The following is a 20,768-nucleotide window of genomic DNA, read 5'->3' on the forward strand; positions in this document are numbered from 1 at the left end:
GCATCCACTCACCAGCCTCCCCTCTCTCATCAGCCCTACCTTCAGCAGCCTCCCCTCCCTCAGTAGCATCTCCTCAGCAGCCTCCCCTCCCTCAGTAGCCTCTATTCCCTCAGTAGCCTCTACTCCCTCAGAAGCCTCCCCTCGCTCATCAGCATCCCTTCAGCAGCCTCCCCTCCCTCAGCAGCCTCTCCTCCCTCAGCGCCCTCCCCTCTCTCAGAAGCCTTCCCTTCTCCAGCGGCCTCCCCTCCCTCACCAGCATACCCTCAGCAGCCTCCCCTCCTCCATCAGCCTCCCCTCCCTCATCAGCATCCCCTCCTCCAGCGGGCCTCTCCTCCTCCAGCAGGCCTCCCTCCCTCATCAGCATCCCCTCCTCCAGTGGGCCTCCCCTCCTCCAGCGGGCCTTCCCTCCTTCATCAGCATCCCCTCCTCCAGCGGGCCTCCCCTCCTTCATCAGCATCCCCTCCTCCAGCGGGCCTCCCCTCCCTCATCAGCATCCCCTCCTCCAGTGGGCCTCTTCTCCTTCAGCCGTCCTCCCCTCCCTCATCAGCATCCCCTCGTCCAGCGGGCCTCCCCTCCTTCAGCGGGCCTCACTTCATCCAGCGGGCCTCACCTCCTCCAGTGGGCCTCCCCTCCTCCAGCGGGCCTTCCCTCCTTCATCAGCATCCCCTCCTCCAGCGGGCCTCCCCTCCTTCATCAGCATCCCCTCCTCCAGCGGGCCTCCCCTCCCTCATCAGCATCCCCTCCTCCAGTGGGCCTCTTCTCCTTCAGCCGTCCTCCCCTCCCTCATCAGCATCCCCTCCTCCAACGGGCCTCCCCTCCTCAAGCAGCGCAGCGCAACACACACTCTCACACTCACTCACTCTTACTGCCCGCCACCGCCGTCCCCGCAACTCATGTGGCACGCTGCTGCTCTGGATTGAAGATCAGCGCGCAGTGTGTCACATGACCTGGACCATGATGCACCCAGCGGATTAAAGGTACATCGCTCATTTCCGTCCGCCGGGTGCATCATGCGCCGGGCTGCTGTCCCTAAGGGCCCCGTAAGCAGAAGCAAAGAGAGGGGCGGGGGCTGAAATGCTGAAATGCATACCAGCAACACCAAATGTTCTTAGTCAGCTCCCATAGGTGTTGGATACACGACAACCACTCCTGCCAATGAGAATGAGAAAAGGAATCAGGCATTGTTATATCCACACTTGGAACATGACAGGAGTAGGAACCAGATGTATTTTAAACACCACAGGGCCTGATTCATCAAGATGTTTTCACCAATTTTCTTGATATTTTGCTACATTTTTGTGGAACTTGAAGTTGCACTATAATTTGGCGACTTTTATCATTTTTATGCTAGTCCCAGCCAGCTCAGCCAAAGTGTCCAGAACTTTGGTGGGTTTCGGTGTGGCAAAGCCCATTTGGAAAATTCATTGACATGTACGCCACTTTAGTAGCATGTAGCATACCAGAGTTTAACTACAGTCACTGCGGATGCACATCTTACTTCAGCGGTGCCTCCATTAAAGTGGATATCCACTACTGGAAAATCTCAGCGTAATCAATTCAGGACTTCAATTTAAATGAAAACAGTCCGTACTCACCTCCTGCAGAGGCACTGTTTCAGTGATGTCGGTACTGCTGCTCCCTGAAAGTGACATGACTTGTTGTCATCAATATTACAGTGTGCACGCTGATGAAATAATAAGAGCTGCAGCTGACAGGTGACCACTCATTGGTTGTAAGTTTTGTCACTTTCTGGGAACAGCGGCACCAACATTTCATGAATGGCGCCACTGCAGGACATGAGTTTGGACTGTTTTTATTATACTTACTGTTCTGAATTGATTAAACTGGGGTTGTCAAGCAGTGGACAACCCCTTTAAGACTGGCTTACAAAATGGCAGTCTTTATTAATCACGCAATAAATATTGCAGCAATGATGGGAATCTAAAAAAAGAAGAAAGGTTATTTACTCAATGGACCACTTTCACATTATTCGTGCAGAGACACATTACCTCCTGTACTTCAGCGAATTGTCCAAAAGCTCAATTACAACAACAATGTGGAATACATCCAAAAAAAGTGAGGTTTCTTCAGAGACCTTCAGATAACAAGTGTCAGGCAAGGCCCCGGCATGCAACTCCTTTCCAAGGATTTCTCATAAAATTATGGAATTCGTTGTATGAAAACATGAACCTCACAGTTGGGCACTTCTGCTGCCCATTAAAAAATGTGACCTTGGTATGTGAAGATAATCCCTCCAATTCTACATGTCTGCTTTAATCGGAGTGGCCAAGCAATTGTGGGGGTCCGGTCTCTTCATTGTCCTTAGGCAAAGTCTAGATTACTACTGTACTGAAGGCACTATTGGGCCAGTACGTTATGTACAGTACTCAATCAATGCTTGTGTTCAATTGTATCCTTTCTCATTGTTCAGCTACAATAAACTTAATTTAATGTCTATGAATTGCTCAAGTACAAGAGTGACTCTCCCATAGGGTGTTTACAATGTCCTGTAATATTAAGTTAATAAGCTTCTCCAACTCAGAACCACATTGCTCATTAATCCCTAAACTGAATTTCTTTGTTGATAACGCTTCTTTAGATTTGCCACACCATGATGAATCAAGTGAAGCCCAATAAATGATGACATTTAATGATTTCTTCTACATATAAAAGCCTCACGGAGAAAAGGAGATGTATCCATTGCCTGAGTCCAGTCCAGAACAGCCTGAAGTAATCATGAGCCACGGGATCAGCCATTCCTCCTCCACATCTCTCATGGGGATCTGCCATTATCCTAAAGCTTCTAGCCACATCTCTTCCCACCATGGAGGCATCCATAAGGTCCACCAGAAGAGTTCCTCCATTTCTCATTATGGTGGTCACTGCAAAGTTCCCATTGCTCATGGAAGTTCAAAACACACCTTTTCTGCCCATTCATCATCTGGTCACCACAATCATAACACCCACAGTCATGGAAGCCATGTCAAAATCTCAGGAAGCCACCATGGATGGAAAAATTCTGGTCTGCTTGATATTAATGAGAAGGAAACCTTACAACACCTCAACAGTAGATTATCATCTTATTTGGATAAGGTGCGTTCCCTAGAAAAAGAGAATGCTCAACTGGAAAGGAAAATCTGTGAATGGTATGCAAGCAATGCACCCAGCTCTTTGCCTGACTCCAGCAACTACTTTAGGACTATCAGGGAGCTTCAGAATCAGGTATGATGACAATTAAGTCACTCATATGTATACCATTCTTGATGTAAAATGTGTGCAATAGTATATCAACCATTTATCTATGTTCATTGAAGGTCTCTTCAGCCACTGTAGAGAATGCCCGGATTATATTACAGATAGACAATGCACAGTTGGCAGCAGATGACTTTAGAAACAAGTAAGTATTGCGGATGTGACATAATAAAAACCAAATTCATCATATTTCTTATTACAGTAGAACTCTATTTTATAACGGTATATACTGTATTTTTATCGCTGTATTTTTTATGTCTACAAAGGTATGAGACGGAACGCAACTTGAGGAGCAATGTTGAGGCAGATGTTGCAGAGCTTCAAAGAGCTCTTGAGGAGTTGAACATGCAAAGAAGAAATTTGGAATCAGAAGTTCAATGCCTCCAAGAAGAACTTATCCAACTTAAGAGCAGACATGATGAGGTAATTGTGGCACTGCAATTTCAATCTATTGTCCTGCCAGTAAGCAGTAGTGTTCTGTTGGCTTCTTGCGAAGTAATGATCTCAAACATTAAACATACATGGTCATACTGGTGCAGAGGAAAATAAGGAAGTTACTGGCAGACATATTTGGATAACTAATGATTAGACATGTTGAACGCATGCAAAATCATTATTTTCTCGAATGTTAGCCTGTGAAACAGTCAGTCTTCCCTGACGGGGTAAACTGATAGTTTGACCAAGAGATCCAAGCTACAAATGTTACAGAGATTTGTGAGAATCTTCTAACACCCAGCCTGTGAGTTCACTCAGATTTTGGAACATTTTTGTCATCATGACCTGACTAGGCATCTACATAACAGATTATATTAAGCTGCCATCTCTAGGGACTGAATCATGAAATAATTATTAAGAAAGCATATTATTGGAATCTTATATCCCTTATAGTACATCAAGTACTATACATCTAAATCAAGTAGCCTCTACTCAAGTAATTAACAGAATTCCCCCAAAGATATGGTCGTACACTTTGCTGCAAATAATAGCTTAGTTCATCCATCTTGTAGCAGTCACCACCATTCTGGTGATCAGGTCCATGCACAGCCCATAAAAATTTGGTGGATCTATGGCATATAATTGCACTACAGTTCAAGGAATTATTTTAACTACTGGACTTTTCCATTTATTATTATGTTTATTATATTTTATATTTTAGGTTGAGTTCACATGTACATGTTATATAGCTCGTGTATGGATGGATGGCAAAGCTTGGAGTGACTGTGGTTCTCTTGCCCTTAACTAACACCCTAATAGGCATATACTGTATGAGACTGTTAGTTCAGGTCAGGAGAATTGGGGACATCCATGACATTCCGGTTTGTATACAGAGGATGTAAGGATGTGTGAATTCAGCCTGTTATACTAAAATATTCAATTTTCTCATTTAAGGAGATCAATTCATTACAATCACAACTGGGAGCCAGAGTCAATGTGGAACTTAATGCTGCTCCAGCCGTAGATCTGAACAGAGCCCTGTCTGGAGTTAGAGAAGAATATGAAAACCTGATGGAGCGAAATTTGAGGGAGGTGGAGAGCATTTTCCTAAACAGGGTAAGTATAATTCATTCTAAATATCAATGGTGTTGGGACAGGGGCAGAAGTTGTTTCAAAAGTGGTGCCAATCTATAGATACTATGTAGTGTGATGTCATCATAACTTTTAACAAGTCTATAGATACCATGTAGTGTTATTTAGTTGACACTGGTGATCCCAAGGATAGCGCCCAAGAAGTACTTTTAACCTCCAAAGTAAATAAACCCTCTCTTTTTTTCATTGCAGACAGCAGAGCTGAACCAAGAGATGTCTTCAGGGGCAGCACAACTTCAGTCTGTTAATAATGAACTCATCGACCTGAAACGCTCTGTACAGACTTTGGGGATTGAACTGGAAAGCCAACTCAGCTTGGTATGACCATAGATGAGATCAGCATTAGCTAGGCGTGTGCATGGTCTTAAGGGGGCAGATCTTTTATTCAACCATACATAAATTACATGCCAGCTATTCAAATGAGAAGCTGGTCAATTAAGAGGTGACTACTGACCAGGCAAAGTATCTTGACCTGGACTCTGGCTAAAAAAGAGGTTTGCCATTTAATGTATGTCATCCTCAGGCCACAATAAACCATAGGAAAAGGGATTGTTCCGATAAGTCAAACCATTTGAGATGACTCATTTACATGAATGTGAACATCTTCACACTTATTTTTTGTTAAGTCTTTCGAGACATTTTTAGAATGCAATTTATACAGTAATTTTTCTCTCATTTTAGAAATCAGCTCTAGAGTCCACATTAGCAGAAACTGAAACAGCGTTTAGTTCCCAGCTTACCCAGTTACAAGGGATGATTAATAACATTGAAAGTCAACTAGCCAAGATTCGATCTGACTTGGAACGGCAAAATCATGAATATCAACTTCTCATGAATCAGAAGACTCACCTGGAGATGGAGATTGCAACCTACAAACGTCTCCTAGATGGTCATGACATCAAGTAAGCACAGTATTGGCTTCACTGAACAATTGGTATAAGTTGCCTAGAGCTGTTACACAATTACTACTTTCAGGATGACCAGACAGCCATCCTGTAATTTTGCAACAGCTGGAGAGTTCGAGTTTGGAAACCACTGTTATTATACAGTAGTGTCTTCATTGTATACCTTTAATGGAAATCGGTTAGTGAACTTGGTGTCACACTTATTTTTATATTTTAATGTTATTAAATTGCTTTAGTTAGATAGACAACATAAAAATAAGCAAGTTTGCAATTAACTTGCTCTTTCTATTTGCTTTCATTCTCCAGCTGTGAAAGCTTTTATCTTACAAAGTGCACAGCTTTTTTGCAAGGAGCCCAGTAGTTACATTTCAGGAGAGAAGTTGATTCTTGAGATACCAGTCAGCTATCCCCAGACAGCTATTGAGGGTTATATAAATCCTTAACCTGGGTTTCATGTAGTCAAACCTAGAGGCTTCATGACCGCACCAAAAGTATTCATGGAAGCCTCTATACCATTAGTATGTCATTTATGTATTAGTAATGTCTAAATGTTTTTTCTCTTTGTTTAGGGCGCCATCTCACGATCACAGTTCATGGCATAAAGAATGTAAGTTATGATCTACATAGTAATGGAATACATAGATATGTAAGTAGGTTAAAAAGAAAATGTCAAAAGTATTGTACATTTTTAAGACCTCATTACATTTGTCAATGGCCTGAGAGGCACTGTTTTTTAATCAACCCCTTTAAGCAACAGTTTTTCTATTAGCAGCCTAAAAAGGGGACACATCAAATGTATATGAAATAAAATTTAAAGTTTATTACATAGATGATAAAACCAGGTAAGGGAAATAGGGTGAGGTGTCCAATGAAATTGAGAGGAAGCATAGGGAGTACAGAACGATTGTAGTATACAATTCTACTATTGCAATAAAATTGTCAAGAAGCACAGATACAATCAAAGACCTAATTAAATCACAGTGCATACCAGTATATCATAAACATGAATTATAAAGTGCATAGTGCTATAGATATGTTTATAATGTCAGTGCTGTGACCTATTAAAGTGAAAAAGTAGCCAAAGAATAAATGGATGAATCATATGTTCAAACCTGCAATGTAAAAGTGCAAAAGGAGATGGAGTAGATACTGACCCCCAGCGCTGCCATCGCTCATCCTACGGATGTTTCGCCAATGCATCCTCGTTAAAGCATTGTCGAAACGCGCGTCGACGCGCTGGGGGTCAGTATCTACTCCATCTCGTTTTGCACTTTTACATTGCAGGTTTGAACATATGATTCATCCATTTATTCTTTGGCTACTTTTTTACTTTAATAGGTCACAGCACTGACATTATAAACATATTTATAGCACTATGCACTTTATAATTCATGTTTATGATATGCTGGTATACACTGTGATTTAATTAGGTTTTTGATTGTATCTGTGCGTCCTGACAATTTTATTGCAATAGTAGAGTTGTATACTACCATCGTTCTGTACCCCCTTTGCATCCTCTCTGTTTTACTGGACACCTCACCCTATTTCCCTTACCTGGTTTTATCATCTATGTAATAAACTTTAAATTTTATTTGATATACATTTGATGTGTCCCCTTTTTAGGTTGTTATATTTATAGACACACAAATTACCAACAGCTTTTGGGTTCTAATATGCGGTATTAGATTTTCTAATAAGTAGCATGTTACTTGCTAGTTGCGTACAATGAACTCATCTATACAATAATGCTAATAAGCCTAATAACCAAATTATGTATTTTTTCTTTCTGTAGCATCTTATCACAGCAGCAAGTGTTAGAAGCTTTTGGAAAAACTGAAGATAAAATGCACACCATTATCTTCTGGAAAGAATATGGCTTTGAACCTAGCTTAGAAATTCTGTCTTCTACTTATTCTGTTGGCACCATGCAGGTTATGAATCCACATGAGACAAAACCTACAGAGTTTCGATAGACTCCAAAATGTAAAATTCTTCCTTCAGCCATCATTGGTGGGAACTATACTGGTTTATTATTGTATGAACCGTATGCAGCAAGCTCCCAAGCTCACTCTAGTGGTGTCTGCAAGAAGCCCGCATTATAGCATCTAACTGCAATTATGCAGGGGATTTATAGTTCGCTATCACAAAAGACAACTTTCAATAGCTCCTGGGAGGGGCAATTTATTGTATCATAGAATCAATATACTTTAGCAAGTTAATGGAAAATAATTCTAAATGGAAAATTTCAAGAGAACATTCTGTAGATTTGAGGACAGCTTAAAATACTGAGACAATGTCTCAAGCAGTATTAATGGGCTTTACACATATTGACTCATAGGACTAAACTGAATATTCCTAATGATTTCTCAGAATCTTAATATGGTTAGCTACCTCATAGCATACATAGACAGAACAGTAATATGTACAGTAACCATAGAGTATGACTATTGATGGATTTGGGCCGTATGGTCATTTCAGCTCTTTTCTTTCTCTGCTGGATGCTTTGGTTTCTCAATGATAATAAAATATGTTCATGCAATTATATGCTTGCTTGGTTATTTAAAAAAAAAATTGAAGAAAAACGATCAATTCAACATAGTAGCCCATTCTCATATCAATTCAGCCTGGTCTACTGCATAATTTACTGTGATTATGGCCTGAACACTATAATTTACTTATATATATAGACTATATAGTGGCCATTTGTTTGGAAACCATTCATGTATCATGCATGAACTGACATGTTCATGCATGATACAGACATCCCATTGGTTTCAATAGAAACGGTGTAATTCTTCATTTTCCCTGTGGAGGCAGTGTAGGAATAATAAAAAGCTGATCACAAAAGATCCCAGATGTGGTGCATTAGGGGATCTTACTAAAAGATATTTTCCAAAGAGAACACCACATTTATAGTTGAACAACATATGAAAAATATTACAATGTTCTTGCAGACATGAAATAATCATACACAATCACAAAGTCTCGGAAGTACACTACACATTCCTATTCTAATTACAGAATCAATGTATTAAGAAATAATTATCATCTAATCCAGAAATTAACATGAACTCCTTATATGACACTGACATTAGTAATTAAATTTTTATTTTCAAGTGAAGTCAGAGTTAAAGGGATTTGCTGTTCTTGGAAAACCCCTATTCCCTGGACAAACTGAGCTTTAACACCCCTGTGTCCAGTGCTGAGTCTCCAGATGTCTATTATTGTCTGCAGCGCTGACATCACGTCAACAGTGCTGCAAACAATCAATGAGCTCAGCGACTCAGAGCAGCATTTGCAATCTACTTGGGCAGAGCTGCTAAGCTAAGTTATTGCCTGCAGCGCTATCAACATGACATCAGCACTGCAGACAATAATAGACACTGGGAGCAGCGGTGGAGACTTAACGCTGTAACTGATGAGGGTTTATAACATGCAGTTTGTTTTCTTAAAAATAAATTGTGCCAGGTGAGAGGGATTTTTTGAAATCGGAAAACAACTATAAGTCCTATAGGATAGAGGGTTTCAATCAAAAATTAATTTGGAGCCCATTTCTTGATTCTGCTTCACACTTTCATAGCTCACTATCTAGAGATTGAAGGTCCTAGTATTTATTCTTCTTACCCCCATAAACTTTGTCCAGGAATTGTTTGCAAGTATCACAGTTGCAGACAATAGGTAAATCATGACATAGGTCACAGGGTCATTGAGGAGGAGGGATGGACCAGGTCAAGTCAATGAGGAGAACCTCCTTTTCGCCACAGCTACTAATGATACAATATAACTTATAAGAAAAGAAAACTCATTGCTCAATTTACCTGAATTCAGTAAAGGGGCCATTTTTTTTATGCTGTTTTTCAATATAGAGGAAAATATCTGCTCAATTAATGGAAAATCTGCTAAAATAAGATACTCATCCAATTGTTTAGAATACTAAAAGGTAAAGAATAACCGAAATTTCACAAAACTTTTTATATCTAAAAAAGTGATAAATGAGACTTGGGTGCTGAGACCCCCACAGATCACTAAAACAATGAGGTAACAAAATGTATGACCCACCCACCAGCCATCATGCTAAGCTTCAGGGATTGGGGAATGGGACTATGTACAATCTCAAAGTAATATGGAGCCATAACTGCAATACCCATAGATGTTTGTGGGCCCATACTGCATCTCTGTATGCCTCTGATTTAGGAAAGTTTTTTTTTTGTAACACCAGATATTTCAAATTTAACATTTCATATGAATGCAATTTTTTTACTGCTCATAAAATACATTTTGTGATTGATGGACAGGTCATAATTAAAACAAATATATTGACAAGGTGTGGTGAATGTATCTCTCTGATGTCTGAGGCCTGTTTCATACTTCAGTCAAGTGATTCACTAATCCTATTATTAGGCTTTGGTTGTGATGCTAGCTTTGAGATCTGACAAACTTTAAAGGAATATGATGGGGAATGATGCATATAAAATGCCTATAAACTGACCTAATGTCACGGCTTCATATAAATACAGGACTAGTGCATAGGGCATTTTTACAGATCGCTCATTGAACAAGCATCAATTTCTAGTCTCTTGCAGAAAGTGCAGAACAAAGGAAATAATGAGTCACGTTATCAGTCACTCTTCTTCGAGATCTCTGGTGGGAGTTTGTCATACTGGAGGTCATTACCCGAAAGCCTCCAGACATATTTCCTCACACCACCATGATCTCCATAAAGACTATCTGAAAAACTCCTCAATCTCACATCTTGGTAGTCATTACCAAGATTGCAATAGAAGACCCACAACATTATCATTTTCCAGTAGGTCATGTGGTGGTCATGGTTATGGAGTTGGTATAGTCTTTGGTGCTCATAGTCCTGGAAGGCTCCTCAAAAGCTCAGGAGGCCATGATGACTGGAAAACTAATAGCCTGGTGAACATCAATGAAAAGGAAACCATGCAACATCTTAATCAGAGACTATCCTCATATATTGAAAAAGTACATGCCTTGGAGCAAGACAATGCTCAATTGGAGAGAAGGATCTGTGAGTGGTATTCTACCAATGCTCCCAGTACATTACCTGACTCCAGCCAATTCTTTAGGAGTATCCAAGATCTCCAAAATGAGGTAAAAAAAACACTCTTTAAGATAATATTTATGTCACATACTTAATCATAAATAATTTCGTATTACTTTTAGATTTTTTCCACCAAAGTGGATAATACACACATCATCATGCAAATAGACAATGCGCAGCTGGCAGCAGATGACCTGAGAAACAAGTAAGCCTTAACTACTACAATTTTATATGAATATATTTTGTTCTTTGTTAGGGGGGGTTATCAGATTTTTAAAATCCTATTCTGTTAGAAGACCTCCTGAAAATAAGCTTATCACAGGGTCTCTAGATGCAGAACAAGCAACATGACAAACCATTGCCAAGTTCTTGTTATCGTCACATTATAGATATGCGATGGAGCTTGATCTGAGACGTAACATTGAAGCAGATGTTAGTAGCCTTCGAAAAGCCCTGGAGCAACTTAACATGCAAAGTCAAGACTTGGAAATTCAAGTTCGATGCCTTCAAGAAGAGCTCCTCCAATTAAAGAGCAATCACGAAGAAGTAAATAAAAATATTAGAGAGAAATTGCACATTTTTAGTAACGCACTATAAAATATTATATGTTACTTGTCATTTAAGGACGTAAACTCTCTGAGGGCTCAACTAGGTGCTAGAGTCAACGTGGAAGTAGATGCTGCTCCTTCTACAGATCTAAATAAAATCCTATCGGAGGTTAGAGATCAATATGAGAACCTGATGGAGAGAAACATTAAAGAGGTTGAGAGCATATTCCTGGCAAGGGTAAGACCTGAAGAAATATTTTATTTTAAAAAGCATGTGTCAAGTGTAAATTCTTCTTATGCTTTGTTATATTCTCCCTTAGGCTATGTTCACATTACCATATTTTCGGCCCAATTGCTGCTCATGGAAAAAACTGACAGCATTCGGACCAATATGCAGGTGACTGTAGTTTATACACAGTCTGTACAAACAAAATTACTGCATGCACTAGTCTCTGCCGTATTTCAGATGAGACTTACCTATTCACCTATTCAAGTCTATGGATAGTCAAAAAATCAGATCCCATATGGATCAACCATATAGCATTTAATTTTAACTGACACATTGCCATTATTAACATAGGAAACTGTTTCTGGTCTTGTAAATTTTATTCACTGATGATGTATAAAAATAGATGGCATATGACAATACAGATGAAAAATCGTTTGTTTTTTATATGCTCTTGTGAACTTAGTCTTAGAAGACTCCTTTATATAAAATACATTGATACCTGCGATACGATGCCTTATTTCAGAGAAAATCACGTTTTCTTAATATGTAAATAAGCTGTTAAGATCTACGGGCTGGACATAGATCTCCCTAAGAATCTGTCTCCAGAGCTTATTATAAATTAATAGGGGTGGGGGTGTTATCAGTGTTATCAGTATGAGACATGTAGATCAGGAGGCAAAAATGGAAACTGGCACATTTAGGCCGGCTGTAGTGTGGGAATGAAGAGCCTTGGGATGCCAAATCGTTTTTTATCAATAGTAATACTGACGCGCCCCCTGGGCCTGTGCTGTGCAGGGGGATACCCGGAGCCGGATCGCTGGGGGTTGTAGTCTCAGTGTGGCGGTGACCCGGTCCGTGCCCAGGGCGGTCAAACCAGTGGCAGTCTTAAGTAATAACAATGTCCGACTACGCCACCCGTGGATTGCGGTCAGTGGGGACCGCCGCTGTGCTGCAGACCGCTGAGGCTGATGTAGTTTGCGCAGCCGAGTATGGAATAACTCCCCACGGGAGAAGTATTGCCTCAGGGCAGCTAATGTGGATGATGGGAGTGATGGTGTGAGCGTCCCAGTAGTAATGGTGCGGCGATGAAACACAGAGACGTGTGGTGCAGTTCAGGGTCTTTACTGATGGTATAAAGCAGACCCTCCCGGGAGTACTGGTTAGCAGTAGGGGCCTGGTCAGTCTGTGAGCAAGCAGGATCTCCCCTGGCCAGGTGGAGTTGTAGGGCTCCCCGACTATCTGCACTCTTTCCTGGCTACCTTGCTCTATGCGGGTAGAAGTAGCCCACGTCCCTGAGTATACCGTGTGGTGCTCACCCGTATGGCCGGTGACTTGGGGCCTTCCGTTAGCCTCCGCTTCACGATGGCGGTGCTGGTCCCTTGCTTGTGACCGTGCCTTCGGATTTCTAAGGCCAGAGGACATGGAATCCCCTGCCGGTTGGATTCTGCTGCTGGACCTGGATGTCCCCACAGCCTCGGACTCCGTGTCCGGTATTAGTGTCTTCAACCAGGGCGAACTCTGCTCAGCTCCAGCCCCTGGTATTCAGTTACTGTTCCTACAGAGCTCCTGGTTCTTACTTTCCCTCTCCAGGCTCTGACTGCTCTGCTTGTTCTGCAGGCTCTGTTTCTGTCTTCACTCAGACTGAACTCTGTTCTAAGATGGTGCCCACCTTATATACCTCCTTCTAACACCCGAGCCCAGGTAACTAGCAACCAATGGGCTCCTACCTATGCCCAGAAACCCACCCCTATCTGCTCCTACACCACTGGGTATTCCACCCCCCGCCCCACTCCAGCCAGGGACAGATGCTGTCGTGCCTGCACTTCTGTCTAGTGGGAGCACCGTTGAGCTGTCCCTCGGAAATGGGGTGTGTGTGTGATGCATGCAGCTTACTGAGTCCTAGTCCACACTCCATCCTTACCCGGGAGTGGAATATCACACCTCTGGTTTGAGGTGCAATACCCCTGTAGCAGCCGAGCCTTCGGGGTGCTACATTCCCCCCTGGTAAATCACAGCACGTCCTCGGGCTGGAAAAGAATAAAACAATTTAAAACATACAAATTTTTAGAATGCATTCGCATATAAGAGATTTAACCAAAAACTCATCCCTTTATGGGAGGTACTCTTTTCTTTCCAACGTTACTGGTATAAACATTAATGAACATTATAAGATTTTCTTCACACACACATAAAATACCATAAACTCTTTTAGCAGCATAACAAACTTTTCAATATAAAACTTTTCCAAGTAAAACATTCTTGAGCTCTGGCCACTGTGCAACTTGTGACCAGGTAAAGGTGCAACAGTCCATTTAATCCTGAGGAAGACGTTGCAGTCTTTTTATAAAACCAGTAGGGGGCGCTTTAAGAAGCGCAACTATGTACAGGATGGCCGCTCTCAGTCCTCGGCCAGTGGGGATAAGGGAGTGGCTTCTCACAGTCCTCAGCCTGGTTAGGGATTAGGGGCACACAGGTAACAGTTCACACAGTCAACAGTTTCACAACAGTTCTTGTACCCTGACGGGTAACTATATACAGTTCCACTTTACCGTTCACTGGTAACGGTGTCCTCCTGATGCTCCTTCCTCGTAATCTTCAGACCCGTCCGGGCCCTCAGGGTTTTCCTCATACTGGTGGTACTGCAGCTCTTCCTCGGTTAGCCGGTTGACGTGGAGGGCGTACAATCCCTTTGCGCCCATGTGCAGCAGGCCTTGCGGCGGGGCCTGGAGAAGGCCGCTGTTGATGACGCCCGGGGTCAGAGGGTGCGACTTTGGGCCTGGGCGCGGGCTGGTGGTGGCAGTGCCCAGGGCTGGAGGGCTCGGCTGCAGGGCTTGTTGCGGGGTCTGGAGCAGATCGGTGTCTGCAGCGCCGGGGATTGGCGGCTCCAGAAGGGGGCCCTGGAGCAGGCTGACGCTGGCAGCGTCCGGGACAGGGAGACTCCTCTTACCTGCTCCCGTGACCGCTCCAGCATCACGCGTCTTCTCCTGGCCCTGGTCGGGGCCCGCGACGGCTGGGGCACTGCCGATGCTGGGCAGCTTAGTCTGCTGCCGGTCCGTCATCTTGCTCTCCGTTCCTGGTGTCCTCCTCCCCCCTGGTGGACTGTGGCCTACCTTGCGTTGATCTTCCTCCGTAGGCCGCGGCTCCGCAGTCGATCGTCGGGGTTGAGGACCTTGCATCGCGCTCCTGTGACGTCAGCGTCGCTCCCTCTCCCTTCCAGGACCTTACGCAGCGTCAGTGCATGGGGCGGAGCTTAGGATCTCGCGCGCTTTCGGCGTCCACGCCCCTCTTCTTCCCGCGCGGCGTCCCGAAGATGACGTCCGATGGCGGGAAGCGGCTGCGGATAGCGGGAAACGACCCAAGATGGCGTCCGATGGCGGGAAACGACCCAAGATGGCGTCCGATGGCGGGAAACGACTCTGGACGGCGGGAAACTTCTCCACAGGTAAGTACAAAAGTCTTTTTCAGGCACGCAATACCCGCTGGTGACGGGTTGGTTTGAATCCTGCCGACTACGCCAAAGTTGACGCGCCCCCTGGGCCTGTGCTGTGCAGGGGGATACCCGGAGCCGGATCGCTGGGGGTTGTAGTCTCAGTGTGGCGGTGACCCGGTCCGTGCCCAGGGCGGTCAAACCAGTGGCAGTCTTAAGTAATAACAATGTCCGACTACGCCACCCGTGGATTGCGGTCAGTGGGGACCGCCGCTGCGCTGCAGACCGCTGAGGCTGATGTAGTTTGCGCAGCCGAGTATGGGATAACTCCCCACGGGAGAAGTATTGCCTCAGGGCAGCTAATGTGGATGATGGGAGTGATGGTGTGAGCGTCCCAGTAGTAATGGTGCTGGTGCGGCGATGAAACACAGAGACATGTGGTGCAGTTTAGGGTCTTTACTGATGGTATAAAGCAGACCCTCCCGGGAGTACTGGTTAGCAGTAGGGGCATGGTCAGTCTGTGAGCAAGCAGGATCTCCCCTGGCCAGGTGGAGTTGTAGGCCTCCCCGACTATCTGCACTCTTTCCTGGCTACCTTGCTCTATGCGGGTAGAAGTAGCCCACGTCCTTGAGTATACCGTGTGGTGCTCACCCGTATGGCCGGTGACTTGGGGTCTTCCGTTAGCCTCCGCTTCACGATGGCAGTGCTGGTCCCTTACTTGTGACCGTGCCTTCGGATTTCTAAGGCCAGAGGACATGGAATCCCCTGCCGGTTGGATTCTGCTGCTGGACCTGGATGTCCCCACAACCTCGGACTCCATGTCCGGTATTAGTGTCTTCAACCAGGGCGAACTCTGCTCAGCTCCAGCCCCTGGTATTCAGTTACTGTTCCTACAGAGCTCCTGGTTCTTACTTTCCCTCTCCAGGCTCTGACTGCTCTGCTTGTTCTGCAGGCTCTGTCTCTGTCTTCACTCAGACTGAACTCTGTTCTAAGATGGTGCCCACCTTATATACCTCCTTCTAACACCCGAGCCCAGGTGACTAGCAACCAATGGGCTCCTACCTATGCCCAGAAACCCACCCCTATCTGCTCCTACACCACTGGGTATTCCACCCCCCGCCCCACTCCAGCCAGGGACAGATGCTGTCGTGCCTGCACTTCTGTCTAGTGGGAGCACCGTTGAGCTGTCCCTCGGAAATGGGGTGTGTGTGATGCATGCAGCTTACTGAGTCCTGGTCCACACTCCATCCTTACCCGGGAGTGGAATATCACACCTCTGGTTTGAGGTGCAATACCCCTGTAGCAGCCGAGCCCTCGGGGTGCTACAATACCAATGCATTTCTGTGCCAGACCAGTGCCTTTCTCAAGGTATAAAAACCAAGTGTGTAGATCAGGAGAGCAGACTGTCGGTCATTACATGTGTCGCACTGGTAATGGCCCCTACCATTTAAAATAAACTCTCAGGGAGATCTCTGTCCGGCCCATAGATCTTAAAAGCTCATTCACATATTATGAAAAAAGTGCATTTCTCTGGAAAAAGACATCCGATTACAGATATCAAAGTATTATTTTATTCAACTTTTTATGACCTACAGGCCCATATAGACGGCTTAGTGAGGGTTGATCCTAGTGACAAATTCCCTTTCAGTAACACATACTGAGATGTCACCAATACAAACGGCATGAATCTGCAATATGGTACTCATATTAGACCCATGTAACACCTCTGTATGTCGTATATTATTCCGCCTTGCTTCTATTCATACCATAATACAGAAGTATATAAATTGCTTTTAGTGGAGAATACAGAGACTCACAAAGGCATGCTTACATGTATGGACTCGTGCCAGTATACATGGTCTATGCACAAATTTATCTGTGGACATCTGCTGTTATAGTTTTTGGTTGGACAACCAAATCCAATCTGTAATATATGGAGTTGATGTCAAGCTTATAGGCCAATTTAGATATTTAAAAATGCATAAATGATTATGTGAGAAAGTTTCCAAGTCCACCATGACTCTTCACTTTAAGTGGAATTACCAAGAATAAATGTATAGCAATGTTTATATCTAGACTATGACCAGATGCTATAGATCACTATGCTAGTGCAGAAATTTCTCTGACCTCTCATTTTCTCTAACAGAGTGCAGAACTGAACCGTGAAGTGTCCTCGGGAGCTGATCAACTGCAATCAGTTAGTAGTGAGCTCACTGACCTGAAACGCTCTGTACAGACCCTGGAGATTGATCTGCTGAGTCAGCTGAGCATGGTATGAGGTTTTAATACATAAAAATTAAAGTTAAAGGGGTTTTCCCACGAACGAAAGTTGATTTAAATAACTAGATCTTGTAATAATAATAACGTCCATAATTGGATGTGTTTAAATAAAATGTTCCTGTGGTGAGATAATCTTATAAATGTTCCCCTGTGTAATGGCCATGTCTTACCGTGCAGGAACATGGTCTGATCATACCACTTCTCCTGGACAGGGGAGGAAGCAAAAGAGTATACAGACAGGACAGCATAGGATCGCAGCTGATTCTTTCTGTGAGGTAAAACATTTCCCTGCCTGTTTTTAAACAATGTTTTACATCAAAGAAAGAATCATTTGCGACCCCATGCTGAAATGTCTGTATAGTCTTTTGCTTCCTCCCCTGCCCAGGAGCTGTGGAATTATCAGACCATGTTCCTGTACGGTCAGACACAGCCATTACACAGTACACAGCAGAGGGTCATTTATAAGATTATCTCAGCACAGGAACATTTTATTTAAATACATTCAATTGTGGAACTTATTATCATTCCAAGATCTATTGATTAAAAAGAACTTTTATTTGTGGGAAAACCCCTTTAAGCAAAATGATTAGTGATCGTCAGACCAGAGCATTGCGAACCTCCTACATCCTGCGAACCTCCTACATCCTACGACATCTCTGGCACCTCTTCTGATTAGTAGCACCCCCCCCCCGATGTCATGTGTGCATTGGGCAATAACATAATGACATTGTGAGTTTTACTTGTAAAAAGAGGCACCGGGTATGACGTGGGTAATAGGAGGTTCACACAGTTTTGGTCCATTGGCCATGACTACCAACATAGCCACTGGACCATGGATCCTGTGAATCTTTTTGCTCAGCTCCAATAAAAACCATAGAAGACAAAATGTAATTGTAAATTCAATCAGTATGGCCATTGAGTCATGTTGTAAGGCACTGCTCAAGCTGAAACTTCTAACCTTCTAAACAGTATGTTCTCCTTGCAATAGAAATCAGCCCTGGAGAACACTTTGGCAGAAACAAAAGCCACGTTTGGTTCCCAGCTTGCCCAGTTACAAGAAATGATTGATAACATAGAGTCACAGCTTGGCCAGATACGATCTGACCTAGAGCGTCAGAACTATGAGTACAAAATACTTATGGATCAGAAGACCCACTTGGAGATGGAGATCACTACCTATAAGCAGCTGCTAGATGGGAATGACATACGGTATGTAAAATTAAGATTATCTTTGATCTTTTATCTTGATGCAACATAATAAAAATAATTGGCTAATTATAAATGTTACCTTTTATCTTCATACAGAGTTCCAGCTCAGCACAGCACAGAACATAAAGACGGTAAGTCACAATTTTTCTGAGACTTTCTGTTTTGTTAGGATAGGGTGTAACCACTACAACCATCTCTAAAGGTTACACCAATGTCTGAGTACAGTAGTCTTCAGTTTTCTGGTTATACTTCACAATGTTAGTTTGTAGTGAAAGGTTATATGAAGGGTCTCTAACCTGTGGATTGTAAAAGTATGATGCCTAGCAGATAAAAACAGTTGGCCCAACATGGTAGAAATTATTGGATTTTTTGGGTACATGCATATATCAGAATCCACTTGAAGAAGTGCCGCAAAAGCTCCTCATAAAATGAATATATTTTTTTCATTTTGAGAATTTTTATGGCGTTTCTTGATGCAGCTGGTAAACATTTTTGTTGGTGACGCGCCCAGGGGATGGGGATGACTCGGTACCCGGGCCTTTACCTGGTTTGGGGATGTCGCGGTGGTCAGCTCCCGGGCCCGTACCCTGGGGTCACTCTTGAAAAAGGGGATTGAAACTTGGATAAAAATAAATAAACAGTTTGTGACGTCACCTGTGGTACCTGGTAATGATTACCAGCGCTGCTTCAGACCTCCGGGGGTGTTGGGATGGCAGCTGAGGTGTTTCTGCTCCCCACAGGTGGAGCGGGTCCCCGGGGCAGGGATGGTGTGAAGGGATGCAGGAGAGAGGGGACCCAGCCGGGTCAGAGGAAGAACAGACACGCACACAGGGGTTTGCTTCAGTACCTTTACTGATGATGGTAGTCAGGTATGGTCCGGGGTACTTGTAGGTGGAGTGCACTTCTGGACTTGCTCCCCAGTGAGCGGGTGTAAGGCCTCCTTTCTGTATCTTCTTGTCTCTCTCCCTGGAGCTTCTGACCTGCCTGGAACAGGGTCTAGCTTCCTTGATGTTTCTCTCACCCGTCTTGCTTGGCGGCGAGGGCTTTCCCACTGGTTATCAAGATCCCTGGACACTGGGGCCTTCGTGGTACCTAGTCTTCTGAATATGCGGTATTCACGGGTGGACTGAGGGATATGAAATCCTCCTCAGTATGCCGGATTCCCTTCTGGGCATAGAGATCCCAATAGGCTCAGGCCCGGTGCCCGGCTTGCATCAGGGGACAAACCCTTTGTGGTTCCTCTGTCCCTCATGGCTCTTCTCTTCTCCTTGCCTTCTAGCCCACTCTAGGCTCTCACTGGCCAGACTAGCCCGCAGCTTGGGCCTAGCCTGGCTTTCAGCCGCACAGACTTCAGCTTGTCTGGTGCTGCAGCATCGTGTCACACTCACTGCTTCCCACTGACTGACTTCCTGAACTCCACCCCCCAGTATATATATACCTGACAGGGCTTCATCTAGTGGACTTGGGTGGAGGTGTCTGCATGTATTGAGGCCACTGGGGAGAATCCGTCTGTGCAATACCCAGGAGTTCTTTGACAGCCTGCAGCCGCAGGGCGTCACATTGGCGTTTTCCTAATTGTATTTTTCAGGCATCTTTAAATTGCTTTTTGTTGCGTATTTCCGACAAATTTGCCAGTGTTAGTCCATTAAGCGATTAACCCCTTCATGACATCCGCCATACATATACGTAATGCAAGAGGTGTGTTCCCGCAAACCGCTATACATGTACAGCATGACAATTGTATTGGCTCACTCCGAGTGCTGATGCGATCAGAAGTGGGTGTCAGAGCTATATGAAAGCTGACACGTTGCGGCAATGCTCAGGATCAGTGCTAGCAATCGAGTTGTGCCGATGGTCTCCAGGATGACCCTGGGCTGAAAGATGGCTGCAAGGTCACCCAGGTATGGTGGCCTCACACGCCTCCTCCCTGTGTGCAATTACCTGATCTAATGCTGAGCAATGCAATAATAGATCAGCGATCAGGGCAGGGAAAGTTCATGTCCCATCCTGGGACAAGGTTAAAAAGTAAAAACATTTTTTTAGAAAATTGTAAAAATATATAAAAAATATATATATTAATCCAGTAAATACTGTATTTTTCAGACCATAAGACACACTTTTTTACCCCACATTTGGGAGGAAAATGGGGGTGCATCTTATAGTCCAAATACAGGCTTACTGGGGAGTTGCGGTGGTGGTGGAACGGGATCGCAAGGAAGCAGGGTCCCTCCGTCTGGAAGCCGGCAGCTGCAGAAGCTGTGCAATG

General features: G+C 44.0%; 2 protein-coding genes across 3 annotated transcripts; both read left to right on the top strand.

The window, feature by feature from the left end:
• The first annotated feature begins 811 nt into the window (after positions 1-811).
• On the top strand, positions 812-8,218 carry LOC141272516 (keratin, type I cytoskeletal 19-like). Of its 2 annotated transcripts, none has more exons than XM_073683323.1 (9): positions 812-977; positions 2,600-3,222; positions 3,315-3,397; positions 3,519-3,675; positions 4,642-4,803; positions 5,032-5,157; positions 5,521-5,741; positions 6,314-6,351; positions 7,537-8,218. In XM_073683323.1, exons 2-9 carry the CDS (start codon positions 2,692-2,694, stop codon positions 7,560-7,562), a joined length of 1,344 nt encoding a protein of 447 aa, XP_073539424.1. In that variant the 5' UTR covers positions 812-977; positions 2,600-2,691; the 3' UTR covers positions 7,563-8,218. The 2 variants fall into 2 exon arrangements, with proteins under 2 accessions (XP_073539424.1, XP_073539425.1); XM_073683324.1 differs by lacking the exon at positions 812-977 and adding an exon at positions 2,031-2,235.
• A 2,131-nt stretch (positions 8,219-10,349) lies between these two features.
• Positions 10,350-20,143, top strand: LOC141271506 (keratin, type I cytoskeletal 19-like). The gene is made up of 8 exons (XM_073681568.1): positions 10,350-10,859; positions 10,932-11,014; positions 11,199-11,355; positions 11,434-11,595; positions 17,160-17,285; positions 18,282-18,502; positions 18,599-18,633; positions 20,091-20,143. Exons 1-8 carry the CDS (start codon positions 10,350-10,352, stop codon positions 20,141-20,143), a joined length of 1,347 nt encoding a protein of 448 aa, XP_073537669.1.
• Positions 20,144-20,768: the final 625 nt, after the last annotated feature.

Source organism: Phyllobates terribilis, unplaced genomic scaffold (genome assembly GCF_046119375.1).
Source record: "Phyllobates terribilis strain yellow unplaced genomic scaffold, ASM4611937v1 Scaffold_5__5_contigs__length_657084704, whole genome shotgun sequence".
Lineage (NCBI taxonomy): Eukaryota > Metazoa > Chordata > Amphibia > Anura > Dendrobatidae > Phyllobates > Phyllobates terribilis.